Genomic DNA, 23878 nt, shown 5'->3' with positions numbered 1-23878 from the left:
GGGAGGAATAGGAAGTGATTGCTAATGGGGACAGGAGGTTGTTTTTTTTTAGAGGTCAGAAAAATGCTCTGGATTTAATAGTGGTGATCTTTTTTTAAGTATATATTTTTAATTTGTTCTAATTAATTATACATTACAGTAGAATGCATTTTGACACATCATACATAAATTGAGTCTCACTCCAGTCTACAGCCTATAAATATGGGCCACGTTGTAAAACACTCATCAAGGTGAGGAGCTGCTTTGCCATATGGTACAGAGAGGCTGAATTTGACCTGAGTGTGTCCCTAAGGGGAAGAGCAGGGAGTCTCAGCCAACACACCAGAAATGGCCTGCTGGACCCAGGCCATGACCTCCAAGGGCAGTGGTGGTAAGTAGGCGGGAGGGTGGAGCAGGAAGGAATGATTGTGGGTTTTCATCCTTGTGCCCATAAGGAAGGGTGGTTTGTGCCAGTGCTTTGGCTGGGGAGTTTGTTTAATTCTCTGCAGTGGAGAGTTTCCAGGCATGCAGGTGCTGCCTCAGGTGGGGCCCACAGGTATCCCTAGGAACCAGGCCAGGGCAGATCCCAGAGAGTCATCAGTGCAGAGATGGGGACCCACAGCACTTGTAGCTGTGGAAGAATACCAGCCACTGTTCCTACATGGAGAGGGCTCTCAAGAAAAGCCAGATATCATGGTCTCCCTCTTGGTTAATAATGACAGCTAATTGTATTTATATACAAGGGTCAAACCAAGCTCATGTGTGGGCCATATGCAGCAGTGGGTGAGAGTTTGAGTCATCTACTTTAAATATACACATGAAACAAGTGGTTTCTTCTGGCTAAACTGGTCCACAAATCAGTCATTTCACTGTGGGGTTTGCTGTTAATTTTGGCCCAAGAAACAGCACCATTGAGTAAACAGACTCATCTAGCAAAAAAACAAAAAACTAGCCTTTATGTTTGGAAGCCACTTCCCATGGTCCTATCTTCCCAGATCAAAGGTACATACACCCTGTCTTTACAGCAGTCCCCCAAGCCTCACTCTTGTCCCTGCTCCAGCCTACTTTAGAGTGTGCTCCACTGCTTCCTGTTCTCACCTCATGTGGTGTAAACACATTCTAGATGGTCAGATTGTTAAGTCTCCCCCATATCCCCTCATGCCCCCTAGCTTCCCACCACCACCCATTTCCCAGTTCCCTTCACAGAAAACTTTCTCACAGAGTGACATTTGAAGTCCACACTTCCTCAGCCCTTTCATTATAAATCTACACAAATCCAGAGAATGATGGCAACATGTACCTGGACCACCATCCATATTATACAAAAGATAACTTGGACGTGTTGTAGCACATCTCCAACTCCCCCCACCTCAAGGTTCATCACAGACAGGTGGTACCCAGCAAAAGGGTCATTTAGTGATAACTAAGATTCCCACTTAATTCCAGTATCTCCCAAATACTACACGAATGGTATCCCAGATGAGGCTTAAAACACTCAAAAGCATTTCCGTTTCAGAAATGAGAAATAGCTCAGAGGACTTGAGAGTTGTGCTGGTGATGCTCCTGTTTTGTCCCTAGTGTGACCTCCACTGTGCCTTCATTCAGGCAGACAGACATCACAGCTGGGATGAACATCCTCAAGGGCAGATTTTAATCCCCAATACAAAGCATTCCCATCATTTCTCACTAAGGCTTTCAAAATGACCATTCCTGGTGAATAAGAGTATTTCACAGGATGGGGCATATCTCTCCTCAGGTAGAGGGATCCAAAGGGGCTTGTACATGAATCACGGAGGCCCTGCCCTCCTTCCTTTCACAATGGCATGTTTTGCAAGAATGAGATGGGTGATGCTTACAAAGTCCAACTTGCAGTGGGACACTGTCACTCTAGAATTTGTGTGACTAATTTCTAAGCAGTTGGGAAGCATCGGTTCAACAATTTTGTGGCTGTTGGTTACAACCATGGCATTTATTCAGCACTGGAGTGTGACAAGAGGGGAAGAAGGAATGTTTGACAAAGGGGGCCCTCCACCCATTGCCTTTCACCTACCTTAGCCTCTGAGCAGCATTCAGGAGCTGAGCTCCTCCCCAGGTGAGCAAAGACTCATTGAGCACCCCAGGTCGGCTCCCTTCTGTTGTATGTTCCCTGCTGGGCAGGTGTGAGCTCTAGGGATAAGGCTGCTGTACACAGCATAAGGGCTGAGAAGCATGGCAGTGGTCCATCAGATGATTCATTCATTCAATCATTAAAAGGCATCTAGTGGCTGGAGTTGTGATTCTGTTAGTAGAGTACTTGCCTAGAATGTACAAGGCTCTGGGGTCCATCCCCAGCACTGCCAGAAAAAAAGAGAGAGTAAGAGAGAAGGCATGGAGTATGGACTGTTCATCAGGAACTCCTGGAGGCACAGGTAATATGACAGATCACTGAGAAGGGAAGAGGTGTGTGAAGGACAAGGAAGCAGGAAGCTGGGGTGAGATGAAGAGTCAAGGGAGCCTGACTGAAGAGAAGACATTTTGAACACAAGCTGGAACAAGGGGAGGGCATGGTTTGTATGTCTTGCTTCCGGAAAAAGAGTCTGCAGGCAAAGAATGGCCCCCATCCCTCTTTTTACCCTCAGAAAGTTCTATGACATTTCTAGAGACTCAGTAGTAACATGTCCTGTTGAACTGAAGATATTCTCCTCCACCAAAGTTTAAAAGAAAACAAAGGTTAATATTAAACCAAAACACCTCACTCCTCAGGGAGAATATGTTAGTCACATTCTAGAACTTCTGTGGGAGGAGGGAGAGGATTTTCAGTGAAGCAGAAGGACTCTAGATGCCAGCTGCACTTGCCCAGAGCCACCAGCAATGGCTGGCACTCTGCATCCAGAGAAGCCCTCCTTTTCAGAGTTTGGAAGGCAAAATGTAAGGCCAATGCCCTGCTGAGAAGTCACAGATATACTGCACAGGCAAGACAAGGAGGAGACAGGGACACACTTCTGATGACGGAGGTATTTAAATGTCAGCCGTGACAGAACAGACTTAGTAATAAGAGCCAGGGGCACAGTACTGCTCCGGGAGCTTCTTCCTTAATTTCGTGGCACAAACCCTGGAGGACAAGAGGCATGTGCTCCTTTTGATCATATGGAACCCGAACCTCAGGGACAAGACTCAGGTTTTCTAAAATACCCGTGTTGATCCGGGTTTCCTTGGCCATGCCTCTTGCTGGTACCTTATCCTAGGGTGACTGAAAAGGACGGAAAGGAAAGAGTCCATAGGGCGGGAACATAGGGCAGGGCTAAGAAGGAGGGCCCCAGAGTGGGAGCTGGGAGCGGGAGATTGAGTGACAGGAGAGGCACAATAGGGAACCGGCCGGGAGGGGGCAGGGCCGGTGGGCGGGGCGGGCAGGGGCGGAGCTGGCAGTGCTCCTGTCCTTTGAGCCTCTGCTGTGCTGCCTTAGGCTTTTCTTCTTTCACTGGCTTCACATTTTTTAAGGGCACAGGTCGGTTATTTTGCAGACTCTCTCAATTTGGGTGGTCTGACGTGTCCTGATCAGATTTAGGTTTTTCATTTTTATTCTTCTCAGTACATTTACTCAGGAGCCTCGTGGACTTTGTTCCATGACTGTGATTCGCGTTGTGTGTTAGGTGCTGTTCACTGTATTTCTTTACTATCAAGTTACTAACTCCTTCTTTGTAATTCAGTCGCACTGAGAGCAAACTTATGACCCTTGACTTTCTGAGTCTCACTTATTTAGCATAATGCTCTCCAGTTCCATCCATTTTCCTGCAAATGACATGATTTCATTCTTTTCCATAGCTAAATAAAACTCCATCATGTATGATATGTCATGATCATTGTACTGTCATATGTATCTAATTAAAACAAATTTTTAAAAAATTAAAAAAGAAACCAAACTACTTGAGTTCATGTAAAAATTAAAAGCAAAATGCAGCCTGATGTAATTGAGTTTTGGGATTAATTAAAAATATTGGAGAATTTAAAAAATAAAATAAAATAAAACTCCATGTGTGTATATATACCACATTTTCTTTATCTATCCTCTGTTGACAGACACCTAGGCTATTTCCATAATTCAGCTACTAAGAACTACACTGCTATAAACATGGGACATGGGTGTGCATGTATCACTCTAGTGTGCTGACTTCACAGAGATATCCTCTGTCTCCGTGGCAGAGTAACCTATTCAAGAGAGTTTGATATTTGTTTAGAATTCTTATTGTCTTTAGTTGGCATATAGTCCAAATAGTATGACCCCTGTGTTTTTATAAACAAACACAAGTATGCTCTCCCAGCTTCTCTGGGAAGTGAGGCATGAAATGCAAAAGGGGAACGCATATTTCCTTTCAGTCAGAGAATGCTCTGCTTTCCTATTTGAGCTGAGCTGCTCTTACATTCCACATGAGAAGACTAGGCCGAGGACTTCTCTGCACTTTATCCTTTGAGTGGATGCTTTCCTCTCTTTAGCACAAATGTTTAGCACCAATGACATAGTGTTCAAGCGGTCATTATTTGGAGGGAAACAACGACAGTGTGGCTTTTGAAGGTCCCTGAACAAAGTTTTATATTCTAATCATTCCAGTTATTCAAAAAGAAGCCAATTGATCAGCTGTTTCTGAGATCTCCCAGAAAGGCTCTCCAGGGAGGGACCTGAAGGTTCTACCTGTAGGGCTAGAAATGGCTCTTGTGAAGCAGCAGTTGGTGTTATCAAGTCCTTGACCTAGATCGGGTCAGGGGGCCTCTGTGACATTGGGTTGTCACTGTGAGGCAACCTCCGAAGAGACAAGGGAATCCCCAGATCAGCAGCATTGTCCTGTGGGTGGGACAGCAGGAAGGCAGCACTGAGGCCAATTCCACTAAACACCTCAGGTCATACCCTCGTCTCAGATCATACTGTGATTCTGCCCAGGGAGACCGTCGGCAAATTACCAAGGACATCAGACTGTGCTGGCCATAGATTTTCTAAGCTCTGACTCAGGATTTGTATGCTAACCATCTCCATTTCCAAGCATCTGCCAAACAGTCCACTACTGCCCCCAGAGACACGCACACAGACACAAATACCAGACATATGCATACCACCACACACATCATACACAACCCACATAATACATGTACACATACCACATACATAACACATACCACACACTCACACACACCACACAAACACACACATACCCCATAGATGCACGACACACATATACATACCACACACATAAATACCCACTCACATAAACACTCATCACACACCAGCATACACACATTCATTCACCAAGCATACATCATACACACACATACATAGACTCAAATACATCATACAACACACATGCCACAAACACACAAAAACCACAAATGCACTCTGAGCCTGCCTCCCACCCTACTCTGCCAGGGACTTCTGGGTTCCTACACCCCTGTCTGCTGGTACACCCTGCCCTCCCTGGGAAGGCTCTTCCCCCTCTCTCCACCTACTGACTCCCACAGTCCTGGGAGACTGTTGGAATAACTTTCAGTTTACAGCTAGCAGCTAGCAGCTATGAGCAGCCCAGAGTGCTTGAAGAATCTACACTACAGGCCTGATAGGAACGCCTGCAGGATGGGATGCTCTGCTGTAGCAAGCCGTTAGTGAAACCTCATCCTTAGCACTGGTGGTTAGCATTGCCAAGCTGCCGAACCAGGAAACTGATAGCCTGGAGCTTCAGGCATGAAACTCCTTACTTAGAAAACCCTCTCACCTAGGGACAAAGACCCTTCCTGATGATAGCAATATTTAGAGCATCCTCATAGTGCAGTTACATTAGGCAGAAGATGATTGGCTTATGGATACTACCTTGCTTATATATGATTGATGGGCACGCCCCAGTCGAACCCTATAACAATTGTATGCTTTCCAAAAATAAACTGAGCTACTGGACAACGACTTGAGGATTGTCTCCTGCCAGTTCTCTCACCAGCTTCCAGAGTCTGTGTGTTGATTTCGCGTCTCTACCCGCGTGCGCGCGCGCACACACACACACACACACACACACACACCCTCCCCCCACCCTCCCCCACGACTGAGGTAGCTGAGCAAGCAACTAATTGACCACACCAGTGACAGGAACGTATGCAGGAGACAAGAATAACAGAGCCTTTTGATATGATCACTTCCCTCCTTTGAACCTCCATGTGAGGGTGCTCCAGATGACTGAGGATAAGAAGACACACACAACAAAGCCAGCAGGGGCCGCTGTGTCATCCGGCATGGGTGCGGCCACTGCTCTAGGACCCAGCCACAGCTCTGCTGTCCCTTTAGCTTGGTGTCTCCTCCACCCCACATTTGCCATTTCCAGATGGTGAACAACACTTGCCCTGTAGTTCATGTCCTCAGAAGTCCCCACGACACCTTGCACAAAAAATATCTTCAACAGATACGGGTGCTTAGGTTCAGCAAATGGGAACCATAAATAAATGTTCCAAGCCTTATTACTAGCAAGGCTTAAGTCCACCTTGATTGGAGGTGACTATTTAGACATATGCCTGTTAGTGTCATATTAGTTTTATAAAAGTAAAATAATGAACTCTGTCCATGGTTTGTGGATATATCAGTCTAATTTTTATTTCTTTCTCTTTCAGGGCCAGAAAGCTTGGATTGAGAAAACATTTTGCAAAAGGGAGTGTATTTTCGTAATTCCCAACACCAAAGACCCAAACAGGTAAGTTGGGATCCATAGTTAAGACATTATTCAGACCTGGGAATATCAACTGTTCTCCTAGTATTTGGGGGAAGGGAGGAGATGAATCAAATAGGGTGACCAGAATCTAGTCCCTAAATGAGTCCCTAACAAGGCAGTCACTGAGCTAATAAGTTCCTTTGTTAAGATATAAATAGCCTTAGTAAAAAGTGTCTATCACTTTCTCTAAAATGAACTCTCAAAACCAGATGGTCCTACAGTGTTCCTCTCACCCTTAATGAGAACAAGAACTTGAGAATTTTGGACAGATGTCCAGGGTATCTTCTGGGCTTCCTTAATAATTTCATAATTTAGATGAAAAGGAATTCCCATCACTGGACAATCTGGGTGGTTAAGGTAATTAGATATAATTTTCTTAAAGGGCTTCACTTGTACACAAATGTCAAACAATTTCATTCACATATATGAAATTGCATCTGTTATTAGCTGAAGATAAGGCCTTCTGAAGTCATGCAAGAAATCAGAGATGGATTTAACTAAAATATTTCATTTCTGAGGGAAAAAAACTTGTAAGGCTGAGTTTAGGGATGGGAGAATTGATTTATCCATATATTAACCATGAAATCCGTCTACCTCACTGATTTCAAAGTGCACAGGCTCTTAGAGATCACCTGGATCAAATTTTACACATGCAATCACAGTTTCCCCAAGAAGTCCCCAAGCTCCCCTGCCCCACATACTACCCTGCACATTCTTCTTCCTGCTTGAACCCCAGTGATTGTCCCTCAAGATAGAAATGCCATTATGGGACAATGCCAGTGATCACACAAGTCTTTTCTTTATTGTCCCTCTTTATTTTGTGGCACCTAAGCTCTCCTCTATAGTAACTATCCATGCTAGCCCCTGTTAGCACCTGCCAACCTGACAGCCTGCCACACAGCCAAGTGGTCAGGCAGCAGAAGAGGCAGAAGAGCTTCAGGGCTCACACACAGATCTCCTCTGTGAGCTCTATGCATTCTCTAGCATGGACTCCTAAAAGCTAGAATTTAAACAAACAAAAACTATTTAAAGCCCCTGTGAATAGTCTCAAAGGCAAACAACAAAGGGGGAAAAAAAGCTTATTCAAGGAAATCTACTGAAGTTTAGTAGGAGAAATCTGTGGAATTTAAACAAAGAGAGTTTCCCCAATCCCAGCTCAGCAAGGTAGAGACTCCACTCTGTTATAGCCTAGAACACAGGACTCCCTCTACCCTCAGCTCCCAATCAAAACTCCTTTGTCCAGAGAGGAGCAGGACTCTGGCATTTCTCACCCAGTCCTCTGCTACCTATTGTTGAGGCTAAGTCCTAGGTGAGAACAGTTGAGAGGTGAGAGCTCCCTTCCATCCAAATCCCATGTACATGAGCAGCAGCCAGAGAAAATAGGAGTAATTATACTGATTTTGGAGAAAATAGACATTAAGGCAAAAAGTGTTGCTAGAGATAAAGAGGATTTTTTTTGGGGGGGGGTACCAGTGATTGAACCCAAGGGCATTTAACCACTGAGCCACATCTCCATTCCTTCTTAAATGTTTTATTTAGAGATAGGATCTGGCTAAGTTGCTTAGGACCTCACTAAGTTGCTGAGGCTGGCTTTGAACTTGTGATCCTCCTGTTTCAGCCTCCTGAGCTGCTGAGTTTATGGGCATGCACTAAGAAGAATATTTTTAAATGAAAAAGGGGTCAACCCACTAGGAACTTATATACAATTGTAGACATATATGTGCCAAAATAACAACATTCCAAAATACATGAAACAAAATAACAGCATACCAAAATCCGTGAAGCAAAATTGACAGCAGTAATGGTAGATGTAAGCAATTCAACAATAATAGAGACTTCAAAAATCCCTTTTTCAATAACATAACCCTTGGAAGATCAACAAAAGAATAAAAGACTTCAGCAACACTATAAAGCAACTAGACTTAACAAACATCTATAGAACATGCCACCCAAGAACAGAATCCACATTCTTCTCAAGTGCATATGGGAAGATGCTCTGAGCTATGTTCCAAAATAGACCATATGTTAGTTCATAAAACAAGTCTGGATAAATTTAAAAGGGTAGAAATAATACAAAATATGTTCTCCAACCATAATGAAATTGGAAAGAAGAAACCAATAAGAATGAAAAAGTTGGGGAACTCATAAATATGTGCATATTAAAGCCACATACTCTTAAATAACCAATTGGCTCAAAGAAGAAATCAAAAGTGAAATAATGAAAATGTCACAACATGCCAAAACCTAAGGAATGCAGCTAGAACAGTGCTGAGAGAAAAAAAAATTGTACTTGTAAATACCTACAGTAAGGAAGAAGAAAGTTTTTAAATAAATAACCTAACTTTTTACCATAAGAGACTGGGAAAATAAAACCAACTAAGACTAAAGCAAGAAAACAAAAAAATTCATGCTTAAAGTGGACTTCACTAAAAAGAGAGAATAGAATAGATAGTGCCGCAGCCCGGCTGGCTGGGCAAAATAGCCGGGGTGGGGGGGGGGGGTGTGACAAGCAACTTGTGTACATTGATACAGCAGGAGTGGGAGCCGTTTATTGTAGGACAGGAGGGGTATATATACATTCCACACAGCTTATCTTAATTAACATAAACTCGATACAGTAGTCAACCAATAAGGAATCTCCACACTTAATGGCTCGCTGGCATTACTTCACAAACCACTCCCTCTGGCAAAATGCCAGGCGCCATCTTGACTTGTTTACAGACTCTAACAAGATAGTCTATTCTATTCTGTTCTATTCTATTCTCTGCCCTCCATACTGGAGAAAAGAGAGTTTTTGATAGAGAAAATCGGTGCCATCCAAAACTGTTCTTGGAAAGGATCAACTAAACTGACAAACCTTTAGCTAGATTGATGACAAGAAGGAAGACCGAAATGACTTGAATAAGAAGTGAAATGTGAGACATCACTACCAATTTTATATAAACAAAAATGAATACAAGGAATATTATGATTTGTACACCAATGAATTGGATAATTTTCATGAAATGCACAAATTCCTAAAAAGACCAAAACTAACACAAGAAGAAATACACAATCTGATTAGACTTATAATAGATAGAGATAGAGGATTAGTAATAAACAACAACAACCAAAACTCCTTGCTGGTAGTTGACTAGTAATCAATAAAGCACAGGTTCTGGTGACTTCTCTGCTGAATTTTAAAAACCATTGTATGAAGAGTTAAGATCAATTCTTCATAAACTCTTTCAGAAATAAAAGAGAAGGGTATATTTTCCAACAAGTTCCATGAGGCCAATACTATACTGATACAAAAAGTGCAAAACATTATTTAACGAAATTAATAGAGACTTAACTAATTGTGGAAACAAAAAATGTTAACAGATTGGAAGATGTATCATTGTTAAAGTGGTAATGCTGTCCAAATGATACACAGATTTAACTCAATTCCTGTTAGAATCTCAATTAATTTCTTTGTAGAAACTAACAATCCAAGTGTAAAGGTCACACATAATTGTAAAGAACCCAGAATAGTGGAAACAACTTTTATATATTTTTATATATAAATATATATATTTATTATATATATTTATATATAATAAATAAAAATACATATAGTCATAAAAATATAATATATAAACTTTGATGTATATGAATATATCATATATATATAACTTTGATATATATCATATATATATATATATATATATATATATATATATATATATCTCACATGTGTGTGCACACTTAGGTAAGGGATTTATATCCAGGAAATACAAAGAATTCTTACAATTCAATGATAAAATAGGTAAATAACCCAAGTTTTTCAAGTGGGACTTGAAAATGTTCAAGTGGAATGTTCAAGTTGAATGGCAAAGACTCTGAATAGACATTTCTCTAAGGAAGATATTCAGATAACCAAAAAAGATATGAGATACTTAACATCATTATTCATGAGGGAAATGCAAATCAAAACAACAATGAAATCCTACTGCACACCTGGTAAGATGGCTAGAATAAAAATGTCAAATAATCAACAGTTCCAGAGAGGGTATGAAGAAATCAGAAGCCTCATACACTACTAGTTAAGATACACAGTGGTACAGTCCTTTTAACCTGCGTGGTGGCTCTTCAAATGATTAAACATAATGTAACCATATGATCCAGTGTTTCCACTCCCAGTAGAAGAAAAAGTATGTGTTCCCACAAAAACCTGTATATAAATGTTCATAGCAGCATTATTCATGGTAGCCAAAAAGTTAAAACAACTCAGATGTCCCTCAAAGTACGATAAAAAGTTTATCCATCTATATTGGAATATTATTCAACCACAAAAGGGAATAAGTACTGACATGTGCTTCAACATGGATGAATCTTGAAAGCATGCTAAATGAAAGAAGCCCTCTCTCCACAAAAACTTCATCTTATGACTCTACTTATATGAAATATGTAGAAATCTGCAGAGATAGATGTATGTAATGTACAAAGACCAAAAGTAGATTTGTGGTTAATGATGTCTGTGGGAGGGAAGTTGACATGTAGTTGTGGATAAAAAGTAGATAGATGTTCAAGTGGAATGGAGATTTTCAAAATGTACAAGCTGAAAATGTTCTAAAATTGTGGTGGTGATTGCACATATCTGTCATTACTAAAATCCATTAAATCATACTCTTTAAATGAGCAAATTGTGTGGTATATGAATTATACATCAATAAAGCTTTATTTTGCTGGGAGTGGTGATACATGCTTGTAATCCTTGCAATTCAGGAGGCTGACACAGGATGATTGCAAGTTCAAGGTTAACACCTGGGCAACTTAATGAGGCTCTGTTTCAAAAAATAAGAGATAGTGCCTCAGTGGTAGAGTGCCCCTGGGTTCAATCGCCAGTCCCCCCCCCCCCAATGCACACACACAGTTTACAAGGAAGGGAAGGTTGGGAAGGGGTGGGAAGGAAAGGAGGAAAGGTGAGGGGGAGGGAGAAAGGGAAGAAAGGAGAAAGATGAGGGAAAGGAGGAAAGAGAGACAGGGAGGGAAGGAGAAAGGGAGGAATAGAAAGAATAGACATTTCCCTAAGGAAACCTGGAATGGTGGCTCATGCCACTAATGAATTATCCAGAAGGACAGGAAGAAAATTCCAAGGCTGCCAGCATGAGTACAGAGAGCACGTGCACATTGCTCACACACATCGTCCAATAAAGACATCCTCTCTTGTCCCAAGCCCACGTCTCCCCAGATCTCCCAGTCCCTGGCTCCCCCACCCACTTGCTGGTGTGCATGACTGCCCTCAGGAAGTTCCTCATCCCAGAAGCAGACCTCCCCTCCCTACTTTCCCATGTCACTTACCCCTGGGTCCCATCTGCAGCAAGACATCACTCCAGGCTACTGCTTGGAATTCTGCTGTTCTTCCAAGCAGACATTTCAAGTTTTGGTGGATCTAGTTCACATAAATATGTGGCAGCTGAAAGTGACGGAGTGACAAAGGAAACCCTAAGCTAGGCTGCTAGGAAAGGAAGCTACACAAGAATAAGGATCTTGGACGGAGAAAGCTGGAAGAGAGAACACCATGAGAGCACACAAGGCTGGCTGAGTCATGGAGAGATGCTATAGAATGAGATCCCTGAAGCCAGGGTAGGTTATTGCCCAATGGCACAGCTGCTCAGGGCAGGAAAAGACATTCTGGTACTTATTGGAATACTTCCAATATTACCGGGTAGAGAAATGTTTTGCTAAGTTCTGGAAGGTCAATCCTATGTTCAGAGGGCATGATTGCATTACATCACAGAATATTCATTAATGTCCAGCATGTTTAGCTCATATGAATGTCATCAAGACATCAAAAATATTTAAAGGGCTGGTGGCTCAAGCGGTATCGCGCTCGCCTGGCATGCGTGCGGCCCGGGTTCGATCCTCAGCACCACAAAGATGTTATATCTGCCAAAAACTAAAAAATAAATATTTAAAAAATTCTCTCTCTCTCTCTCTTAAAAAATATTTAAAATATGTCCAGCAAGGAAGGGTAGTCATCCAATATAAATAGAATAGTATATGAATAGATAAGCATGGATTATCTATCTGAATAAGTACCTCTGATTGGGCCCAACTCACCTATTCAGGTTAATTTACTTTTGCTAATAGAAGGGAAAAGAGAAAAATGTTTTTTTGAAAGACTCTGCTTTACCCAGCGTGGTGACACACTCCTGTAATCCCAGTGACTTGGTAGGATAACAAGTTGAAGACCAGCCCTGGGCCACTGAGCAAGACCTGTCTCAAAATAAAAAATAGAGTGCTCCGGGGTTAATCACCGGTACTGGAAAAAAAAAAAAAAAACAGAAATGACAACAAGTAAAAGACCTTTCTTTGCTTTTTTTTTTTTTCCCCAGGTGTTGCTGTGGTCAACTAATCAACCAGCATATCCCCCCTCTGCCTAGTGCAACACCCAGCAAAAATGAAGAGGAGAACAAACAGGCGGAGACTCAGCCAGAAAAATGGTCTGTCAGCAAACACACTCAGAGCTACCCAACAGATTCCTATGGGATTCTTGAATTTCAGGGTGGCGGATACTTCAATAAAGCCATGGTAAGGGGGGGCACTCGGACATGATGCCATGGGAACCACAGCTTTCATCAGGGGCTGTCCCCCAACTCCCAGCTACAGATACCTTCACGGGTTGTGTGGTTCAGTTCCTCCTAGATATTTCACTACAAAGCCAAGGAATATATCTGTGCCCATGGATTTTTAGCAATGAGACTTGGAGACTGGACATCATTGTACAGAACACGCAGTTTCTCAAAGATTCCAGGCGCGTGTTTTTTCAGTCAATTTGGAATAATACTCCATGTGCCCAGTCAGACCATTTTTGAAATTTCATTTTATTTCACTAGTCTGAAATCATCACTCAAATAAAATTCAGATGTATTCCAAATACCACAATACAGGGTCTTCTGGAATAGGGACACTCTACATATTAGCAAGACATGAAGAAGCAGCTTATAAAGACTAAGGTCTCTGATAATTAACTCCTTCACCTTGAGGAGGTGGTTATATTCAGATGTGGGACCACGATCTCCTTTCCCACTCATTCAATAATATCCTTGTCCAACTTCTTGGATCATTGTTCTAGCTAAGCTAGCTTTGGAATTAATTCTTCCAAGGTTATTGTTGCCAGATAAAATAAAGGATACTCAGTTTAAATTTCAGAAAAGCAACATATTATTTTTTAATACAAGTATGTCCTAAATATTGCATGCTGTATTGCATTTAGTAGAAATATTGTATTAAAATATTTTTCATTATTCATCTAAAATTCAAATTTAACTGAGTGAATTAGTCTGTTCAGTTGCTATAACTAAATATTTTAGACTGGGTAATTTATAAACAACAGAAATTTATTGCTCACAGTTCTAGAAGCTAAGAAGTCCAAGATGAAGGTGTCAGCAGATTTAGTGTCTAGTAAAGTCTCACCCTCTGCTTCATAGATACTCACAAGAAAGAAGGAGTAAACAAACTCCCTTGGACCTCAGGGCATTATTCATTAGCCTTTAGGAGGTGGGTTAGTCACCTCCTGTAAGTTAATCTATTAATATTTTCATTGGGGATAAAGTTTCAATATATGCATGTTGGGGAAAGACAAATATTTGGACCACCATATTGAGTATCTGGTATTTTTATTCATTAACCCTGACAACTCCTCCCAAAGTTGCTTTTAGTCACTCAGCTACAGACCCACACAGGGGTCTCTGGGACACAGAGAGAGAGAGACAAGACAGCCAACTCCTACTTGAACATGAGCAATAACCCTGCACCCCCTGACACGAGAAGCAAAACCAAGAACAGATGCTGAGTATCACACACTCTTTTACAGTATATCCGTGTATCCTATGACACCAAGCCAGATTCCCTGCTTCATCTCATGGTGAAAGACTGGCAGCTGGAACTCCCCAAGCTCTTAATATCCGTGCATGGTGGTCTCCAGAACTTTGAGATGCAGCCCAAGCTGAAGCAGGTGTTTGGGAAAGGTCTGATCAAGGCCGCCATGACCACAGGGGCCTGGATCTTCACAGGGGGCGTCAGCACTGGTAAGAGCAGGCCCTTCCTTCACTGTAAATGTACATACCCAGAACTCACTGTGGACCCCCAAAAGCTTCCTAGTAATAATGGTCAGAAGACAAAATATGTTGCATCTTGATGTTAATTGTGACAAAAGTGAAGTCTTTATTCCATAGATTAAAAAAAAAATTTTGGTATGATGCATTTTGTTTAAACAGCAAATGTCATAATTCTGTTAGCTTTCCATCACTACAACAAATGCCTGAAACAATGAACTAAAAAAGAGAAAAAGTTTATTTTGGTTTACAGTTTTAGATGTTTTAGTCCACAGTTAGTTGGCTCCATTGTTTTGATCCAGTGATAGTGTATAGGTTCAATTCATGGTGGGAATACGAAAACATCAAGACCAGCAACAAAAAAGAGAAGAAGAGACTGGAGTCCTGCAATCCCCTTAAGGGCACATCCCCAGTGGCCTAAAGACTGTACACTAGGCCCCACCTCTTAAAGTTCCCACCACTTTCCAACAGCGCCAAGTCAAGGACCAAGCCTTCAACACATGGGTCTTTGGGGGACATTCAAGATCCAAACTACACAATAATAATAGTAACAATAGTAATATCTCTGGGTCACCTACTATGCACATTTCCCTGGGTGAGCATCATCTTCAATTAGACTGTTCAAAAATCCTTTCTCCAGTTCACAGTACAGTAAACTGAGGCATAGAAAGGTTAAGAAACATGCCAGGTGGTCTGGTTCTCATCTTTAGCTGAATACAGTCAAGGACTGACAAAAAAAAGACCCCAATGACATTCATCTTTAGGTTTTAGAAACATGTACAGTAAGTCACTGACCAGTTGCTTTGGTTTGTTTTTGTTTTCCCTTTTCAAGGACAGAAAGCAGGACTAGCAGTTAGTATAAGCTCTGATAAAGAGAACTATGTCTCATTCATCCCTGTTCCATAGGGAACGTAGGAGTTCATAGAAGTTGTCTCTGAAGTTCATGACTGGTGGTGTGATGTGAGGGGAAGCAGAAGTGACTAAAATGTGACTCATGGCTGCTCACAGGTGTCATCAGCCATGTGGGGGATGCCTTGAAAGATCATTCCTCCAAGTCCAGAGGCCGGGTCTGTGCTATAGGAATTGCTCCATGGGGCATGGTGGAGAATAAGGAAGACCTGGTTGGAAAGGATGTAAGTGTGTTCTCTGAAGACATTGACAATTTTTAAAAACTGAAGTCTGTATTTTTCGATAATTATAGATTCACATGCAGTTGTAGGAAACAGAAAAGAAAGCTCCCATCCACCTTTTGCCCATTCCTCCAGGTTTTGCATCTTGCAAAGCAATAGTACAACATCACAGTCAGGACAGTGACATACAGTTAAGGTACAGAACATTTCCATCAACACAAGGATCCCTTCTGTTGCCCTTTAATATCTATATCTAATTCCTTCCCACCTCCACTTCCTCCTTATCTCCTGGCAACCACTAATGTACCACACATCTCTGTAATTTTATCAGTTCAAGAATATTACATAAATGGGATCATACAGTATAAAACCTTTGGAAATTTTTTTTCCACTCTGCATAACATTCCTCCAGATTGTCATATGTATCAATAGTTCCTTCCTTGGCTGGGTGTGGCTCAGTTGTAGAGCTCTTGCCTGGCATGTGTGAGGCACTGGGTTCAATCCTCAGCACCACATATAAATAAATAAAATAAAAGTATTGGGTCCATCTATAACTAAAAATATCTAAAAAAAAAATAGTTCCTTCCTTGTTATTGCTGAGTGCTAGTTTAAGGTATGGACTTATCACAGATGGTTTGGCTATTTATCTGTTGAAAGACATCTGGGTCATTGCAGTGGGTCAATTATGAATGAAGCTTCAAAATACATTTGTGTTCAGGATTTTGTGTTAATATGAATTTTCATTTTTCTGTAATAAATAGCTAGGTATACAATTGTTTTTGCTGTCTTAATAGAGCAATTGGAAAAAAAAAACCTTAAATAAGTAGGATATAGAAGTGAGAATGGGTTTAAGTGTAGTCATTACAAGCACGTGTATTCCATTTGTTTCCCCATTAGTCTTAATATTAAAGTTCTGCAGCTCTGATTCATGTTGTGCATTTTGTCAGGTAACAAGAGTGTACCAGACCATGTCCAACCCTCTGAGTAAGCTCTCTGTGCTCAACAACTCTCACACTCACTTCATCCTGGCTGATAATGGCACCCTGGGCAAATATGGTGCTGAGGTGAAGCTGCGGAGGCAGCTGGAAAAGCACATCTCTCTGCAGAAGATTAACACAAGTAAGTTCTAGTCAAGACCACAGTACCACCACTGGACTGACACCACGATCATGATCATGAAAACCAAGCTGAGAAGGAAATTGCCCAAGGCTATTGAAAGCCTTAACCTTGATTCTTGCTAGATCAATAGAAAATGACTTGTTTAGACCTTATGTCTTAGCCACCTGCCAACATGAATTCACTGAGCTCCATGTGATGTTTTGCTCCAAGTTCACATGTTGGTGCAAGAAACAACCTTGCTGTTGTTGTCATGGTGATGGCAGCATTCATCATGTTGCCCTGTGGTTCTTTCTCCCTGTAATTACTGTCATTATTTTTTAAAAGCTTTAACAGGAAAAAAGCAATTCTCACTCAAAGATCTAGTATGATTTCTTACATCAGATAATAAGTGTTAAACGTTATTAAATATCTCTACAACTCCGAGTATCTCACCCAGACTAAGATGACCAGAAGGGAAGACCTATTAGAGAGGGCTGCAGGGGCCATTTTCTTCATCATCCTTGCTGGTTCAGGTGCACATCCCGAGGGGGAATAGTCACTGCTGGGAGACATCGGAGCTCAAACTAGAGATAAAAGAAATGAATCCAACCAGATGAAACAATAAGAACTGGTTAGAATTAAAATAACTGGTGTACTCTTTTTGGACATGCCCCTCTTCCCAACAATTCTTACTGTCAAACAATTGCTAAAGGATCCTAAAGAATATTTTGTTTTTACCATAACTGGTGAGGTTTTTGTGCAAGGCAATCTAGGCCTGTTAAATGATCGTTGTAGAGCATAATTTAAAGGATTGTGATACTGCTTAAGTGGTTAGAATGGGGATGACCTACTACAAAAACTTGTAGGTTTCTGAGCAACAGATCTTGATGGATAAATTGGTTGAACTGGTTTTTGCTATTAACATTTTAAATTTTCCTGGACCTGAAAGTTTTCACGTTGCCCAACTTCACTTGATCATGTGACTTGTGGGCTTCCCTTTGTCATCCTTTGCCTAGGGCTTTGAGTGGGGCAGGGACAGCAAAGGGGTGCTCAGTCGTCACTTCCCACAGCATGCAGCTTCAGGAAGTCCAGCCTAAGCCAAGAAAAACCAGTTCTATTATTTTTCTATAAAAGAAGGTGATCTGGCCACCATATTACTGAAGCTTTAAAACCCCAATCCTAGCTTGGGTTGGAAATCTCAAGGGCAGAGTTTATGCCATCTCAATCCATTTTCCAGTATCTCTTTTTTAGGACTTGGTATAAAACAGACTTTCATTGCTTATTTGCTGAAATGAACCTAACTGTAATTATTCCTGTATAAGACAGAAAAATATCTCAAACTATTTAAGCATCCCTGACATAGAAATGCACTGTGAAAGCAAGCCACAAACTCTGACTTCACCTACTTGAAACTCTCAAATCTTCTCATAACCTGTACTAGAAGATTTTATGTGAAGCTCTTGAGAACTGTGGCACCAAGGATACTTTTCTTAGTTGTTGTTTGCTAATGTTAATCAATTAATTCCCATCATTAACAGACATCTGGTGAAATAGTCTCAGAGTACAGCCAGCCCTGCATATCCCTGGGCCCTGCCTCCAGGGATTTGAACAACTGCAGATGGGAAATATTCAGGAGTAAAAACTGCATCTTTACTGCACATGTACAGCCTTTTTTTCCACCTTACCATTATTCCCTAACCAATACAGGATAATAATTATTTACATAGTATTTGCATTGTATTAGGTATTGTAAGTCAACTAACAATGACTTAAAGTGTATGGGAGATTTGTGTAGTTTTGATATGATAGTACAACATCTTATACAAAGGACTTGAGTAGCCTCAGATTTTGGTATTCACAAGGGGCAAGTCCTGGAACCACTGAGGGACAACTGTATAATCAGTCCTGGTCAGTTCTTTGAACATTGTGGAGAAGGCATATTTGTCTCTATCCACTCACTCAGAATTCCAGCTTCCTAGAATCCCCTGTCACTTCCTGCTTCCTAGAGCCCATTCTGCTGGTTTTACAAGTTATTAGCATGCAACTATTGTGTTCTTAGAGAATCCTATTATCTGATTTTTTTTAAGGGAGAAGGAATACTCAGGGAATAATCCTTTAATCGATGGGCTAATAGTAGTCAGTGGGTTTGTTTCTAAGATCATTTATGGGTTGATTATCCCTAATCTGAAATTCTCTGGACCTGAATTGTTTCAGATTTCAGAGTTTTCAGATTTGGGAATACTTGCAGAGACTAGGTGAGCGTACCTCATCCAGAATTCCAAAATCTGAAAGTTGAAACATTCTCCTTATGGGCTTTCAGATTTTCAGATTAGGGTTGCTCAGCCTGGACTACCTTATTGTAGGCACTGAAGGCAGAAAAAATAACACCAACCTACCATATTTACATGCTACTTAAAGTTTGCAATATGCTTTGATAGCCAAAGATTTTCTTCCATTTTAGATCTCTTGCTCCTTCAAGAGAGAAGGGGATCTTAGTAATTATTCACCTTTTACAAATGGTCATCTAAGTCTCATGGTGGTTTGGTAATTGGCCCAAGGGTGTTTTTGTTTTGTTTTGGTTTTGGTTTTAGTTTTGGTTTGTACTGGGGATTGAACCCAGGGGTGTTTAACCACTGAGCAATATCCCCAACTTTTTATTTTTTTATTTAAGACTACTTTGGGAAAGACCAGGGACTGAAGTGAGCTCTCCTGTTTCTGGCCTAGACCCCCTTTCACTGCTTCATTCTTTAAGGGAAAGCCAGTCAGGTGGGAATTTCAGACCCCTAGGGCAGGACAGAGAGGGCAGAGCATAGTCCAGTGCTTCTCAGGGCTCACCTGTATGTTATACATGGAGTTCAACCACAGGGGAGTCAGAAAGTTTAGGATTTTTGAGTTTCTGGGTTTTCCAGTGAGACCATCATACAAGGTTTGAATGCAAAAATGAAAACAATCATGATGTGCCTGAATTCCTTTCCACCTCAGGGTAAATATGAATGCCACCTGGAGCATCTGTCAAGTTGAAAAATTTGTACTCTTCACCATGTTTCAGGAATTAAAATGAGACTGTAAAAGGTGCTAAACATCGGTCCGAACAGTGAATGTGGTTTGTGTTGCAGGACTGGGGCAGGGTGTGCCGGTCGTGGGCCTCGTGGTGGAAGGGGGCCCTAACGTGGTTTCCATTGTCTTGGAATACCTCCGAGAAGACCCTCCAGTCCCCGTGGTGGTCTGTGATGGCAGTGGACGAGCCTCGGATATTTTGTCCTTTGCACACAAGTACTGTGAAGAAGGAGGGTAGGATTTCTGATGTGTGATGAAGGGTGGGTTCTTAATGCCTTGTTAGGCCAAAGAGAACATCTGAAGTGATCTGCTTAGACATTCCAAAAATGCTTAACTGAGGAAGATTTGCTAGATCTCCTCTCCCATTCCCAAGGTCAGCATGCGAGGGAGGGAGCTGTCAGGAGCATCTTGTTTCTGACAGAATTCTCTCTCTGGCAGAATACTCTCCTTTCCAACTTCATTTTCCTTATAAGGTTTACAACAAGGCTGGAATTTGAGACAAGTGTGAATGCATTTTTTGACCACGGTGACTTTTTTTTTTTTGTCTTCTATGCAGAGATACCCTCCTCCAATAGTTTCAAATAAAAAATAACAGAAGAATATAGAGATGTCTGATAGATTAAAAAATGAGTTGAACTTGCTTTGTTTTGTTCTCTTTTGCATTTCCTTTGAACAGGATAATAAATGAGTCCCTCAGGGATCAGCTTCTAGTTACCATTCAGAAAACATTTAATTACAGTAAGACACAATCACATCAGCTGTTTGCAATTATAATGGAGTGCATGAAGAAGAAAGAACTCGTAAGTGTCTTGAATTTATTTCCAAACAATCTCCACAGAGAGAATTATGTTTCCTTTTCTAATTCTGCCCATGTGCGCTTGATGGAGTTGTTCATATTTTAGTTCAGCCTCTTCCAAGAGGCAGTTTACAAATCCACACTAAATTGATGGTTGTGTCCACGTGATGGAAGCAGAACAAGATCACACAGCGGCGGGTCCCAGGTGCTTTCAGACGTTAGCAAATATGAGGTTGCATCACACAGCTTAGTGTTTCAAAATATGAATCAGATTTCAAGACTTGGGGGAGAATAGCATATAACACCCTTCGATGTGCTTACAAAGTTGAAATCATTTCACTTTCCAAATGTCATAATTGTCTCCCACTTCTTACTTCCTGTGTTCATAGGAAATGAGGACTCCTTGTGCAAATAAGAAGGCATCTTTAAATTTTTTAATTTAAAAATTTCCTATAAATATGTCCTATTGGATTAGATATGCTTTTATCATCCCAGGTGGCTATTTGGATATTGGAGTGTAAACCCTGAATGGGCTTCCCCTTCTCAAGGGTTGGAGCAGATCACATAAATGATAAAATCAGAATCCAGGCAAGAATTCACAGTCAGTAAGAGCGAAGTTGTAACTCCTGGAAATCAAAAAGACTTGGTTTGAAATTGTTCAGTTCTCTGAATCATCTCATCACACATCAGTCTCTGTGGTTGTTTTTTTTTTTTTAAAGCACCTCTACCCAGACTCTTGTTTTCAACTCTCTCTCTCACTTTAACTTTCTTCACAATGCATTTATTTTCAGGTCACTGTGTTTAGAATGGGTTCCGAGGGTCAGCAGGACGTGGAGATGGCAATTTTAACTGCGCTGCTCAAAGGTGAGCTCTCAGGAAACGGTGATTCCTGTCCTTTCAATGCCAGGCTGGCCTGGGGCCATCTCTCTCTTCTCTACCTGGGGATTGTGTCTCTTGGTTTCAGAACTCTGAGCCAGCTATGCTGCCTGGAGTAATCTCAGCACAAAACCACACTAGAATAAGACTCCAAATGGGTTTCTGAAGAGCAGGGGTCTGTAGGTGCCCATGGACCATGGTGGGCTGAAGTCAAAACCATTTCCATTTGTAACTGGTCCATTGAGGGCTTCTATTCACAGTGTAAACATGAACTGGGGTTCCTTTGCATCACTGCATTCTGCAGGGCTCTGTTCAATTTCCCTATCCTGCCTATAATGACAGGCTTGGAACAGGCACCTGTGAGACAGCTTCTACTCTGGGATGCATACTTCTTCCCTGCCTCTCAGCTACACTGGGGCCGTGAGAAGGGGGTCACTGTGGGCTGGCTGCCTGACAGTGCCACACTGGTCTTCATGTGGGCCAAAGGGCTCGGTACTCTTGAAGGGGGTGTTGCCCCTTGGCCTGGCAGATATCTGGGCAATCCCAAAGTCCCTTCCCTTTTGCAGATGATCTCTTGAGTTACTAGATTCCTCCTCTGTTCCTCCCATGGAGATGATGCAGAGCTGGCATGGGAAGAGATTGGCTCCACCTTCTTCTCAGGAAGCTCTTGGAGAATGTGGAGTGCTTAGCCTGGGCCTTAGTAGTAATCAGGAGTGAAAACAAAGGCAGCAGTTAGTTCCAAAGGGAGCATCTGCTTACTGCCCAGCACCTGCCTAACCCAGGTGATGCCAGGCATAGAGTGAAAAATCACTCTTACTTCTTGCCTTTCCAGGAACCAATGCATCGGCTCCAGATCAGCTGAGCTTGGCACTGGCTTGGAACCGTGTTGACATAGCACGAAGTCAGATCTTTGTCTTTGGGCCCCATTGGCCGGTGAAACTAAGTGTTTTCAATCCATATCATTTATTGTGACTTTGTAAAGATGATATTAGTACATTCCCCTTTGTGACATGGATCTCAGGAAATAATCTGGGGTTTCTAATGATCTGATGGATGATCACTAAGATTATTAGGTGCTATTTAACTTCCAAGAACAAAAATGAATTAAGAGCTATGAGCACTAATTTCAGATTCAAGCTGATCTTCTTTGGGGAAACTAACCAAAAAATCTTTTATCATTGTTGGTCAAAGTGGGTCTTTACCCTTTTAAAAATGAAAAAAGGAAGAGAGAATAGCTCATTAAAATTAAATACAATACTTCCAACCATGGCATTGATTTTTCAATTATGTTTCATGAAACCCTGGAGGCCTAGAGAACTATGTGTATGAGTTGTGTATGTGGTCTTTCTGTGGAGCATTTTTAGTGTTTGTCGTGTGGTTTAATTATTGTATGCCACATATGTGTGGGATGTGTGGAGGTGTGATGTGTGGCGTGATGCATATGCAGTTTAGTGTGTGATGTCTGTGTATGCGTGTGTAAAGTATGGGGGTGGGGGTTTAGCATGGATGATGTGTAATATGTGACGGAATGTCTGTGTGTGAGATAAGTTGTGGATATGTCATGTGCATAAGGGGGTGTCTATGTGATATTATGATGAATTAGTGAATAATGTATGGACCATGGGTGGTATAGTGTGTGTGAGGTTGGGGGATATTTTGTTTGTTTATGATTGTGGAGATGTATAGTGAGGAGAGACAGAGTATGGGGTAGTTGGAAAGTACAATAAGTGTGTGTGATGTGATATGGGACAAGCTGTGTATGGGGGGGTGTACATGGTTGGGGAATATTTTGTGTGTGGCTGTGAGTGTTAAAAGTGGAGATACATATATATGAATATAGGTATATATGTATATAAATGCATACAGGGGCTGGGGTTGTAGATCAGTGGTAGAGCACTTGCCTAGCATATGTAAGGCACTGGGATCAATCCCCAGCACTACATAAAAATAAACAAATAAAATAAAGGTATTTGTTCATCTACAATTAAAAAAAAGCTGATTTTAAATAAATAAATGCATACATATAAACATACGTATATATTGATTTTGTGTACGTATACATATGGGTGGGATGTGTGTGTGTATGTGTGTAAATAATGGCCATGTGTGATAAGTAGTTCTGGGCCTCTTATTTCTTTAGTCAAAGCA

The 23878-nt window shown here is 41.4% G+C and overlaps 1 protein-coding gene across 2 annotated transcripts in view; it reads left to right on the top strand.

Moving 5' to 3' along the window:
- Trpm1 (transient receptor potential cation channel subfamily M member 1) overlaps nt 1-23878 on the top strand; it is a 129908-nt gene that overhangs the window by 47712 nt on the left and 58318 nt on the right. For both annotated transcript variants that reach the window (XM_077799379.1, XM_077799378.1), the window contains exons 2-10: nt 6595-6674; nt 13052-13247; nt 14533-14746; nt 15782-15906; nt 16851-17022; nt 20118-20292; nt 20735-20858; nt 21646-21718; nt 22563-22663. In XM_077799379.1, coding sequence (XP_077655505.1) covers nt 6595-6674; nt 13052-13247; nt 14533-14746; nt 15782-15906; nt 16851-17022; nt 20118-20292; nt 20735-20858; nt 21646-21718; nt 22563-22663 — 1260 coding nt within the window. The remainder of the gene's footprint in view (nt 1-6594; nt 6675-13051; nt 13248-14532; nt 14747-15781; nt 15907-16850; nt 17023-20117; nt 20293-20734; nt 20859-21645; nt 21719-22562; nt 22664-23878) is intronic.

Source organism: Urocitellus parryii, chromosome 6, assembly GCF_045843805.1.
Source record: "Urocitellus parryii isolate mUroPar1 chromosome 6, mUroPar1.hap1, whole genome shotgun sequence".
Classification (NCBI taxonomy): Eukaryota; Metazoa; Chordata; class Mammalia; order Rodentia; family Sciuridae; genus Urocitellus; species Urocitellus parryii.
Note: the sequence above shows the minus strand (reverse complement) of the source record. Positions and strands in the feature narration are given on the sequence as shown.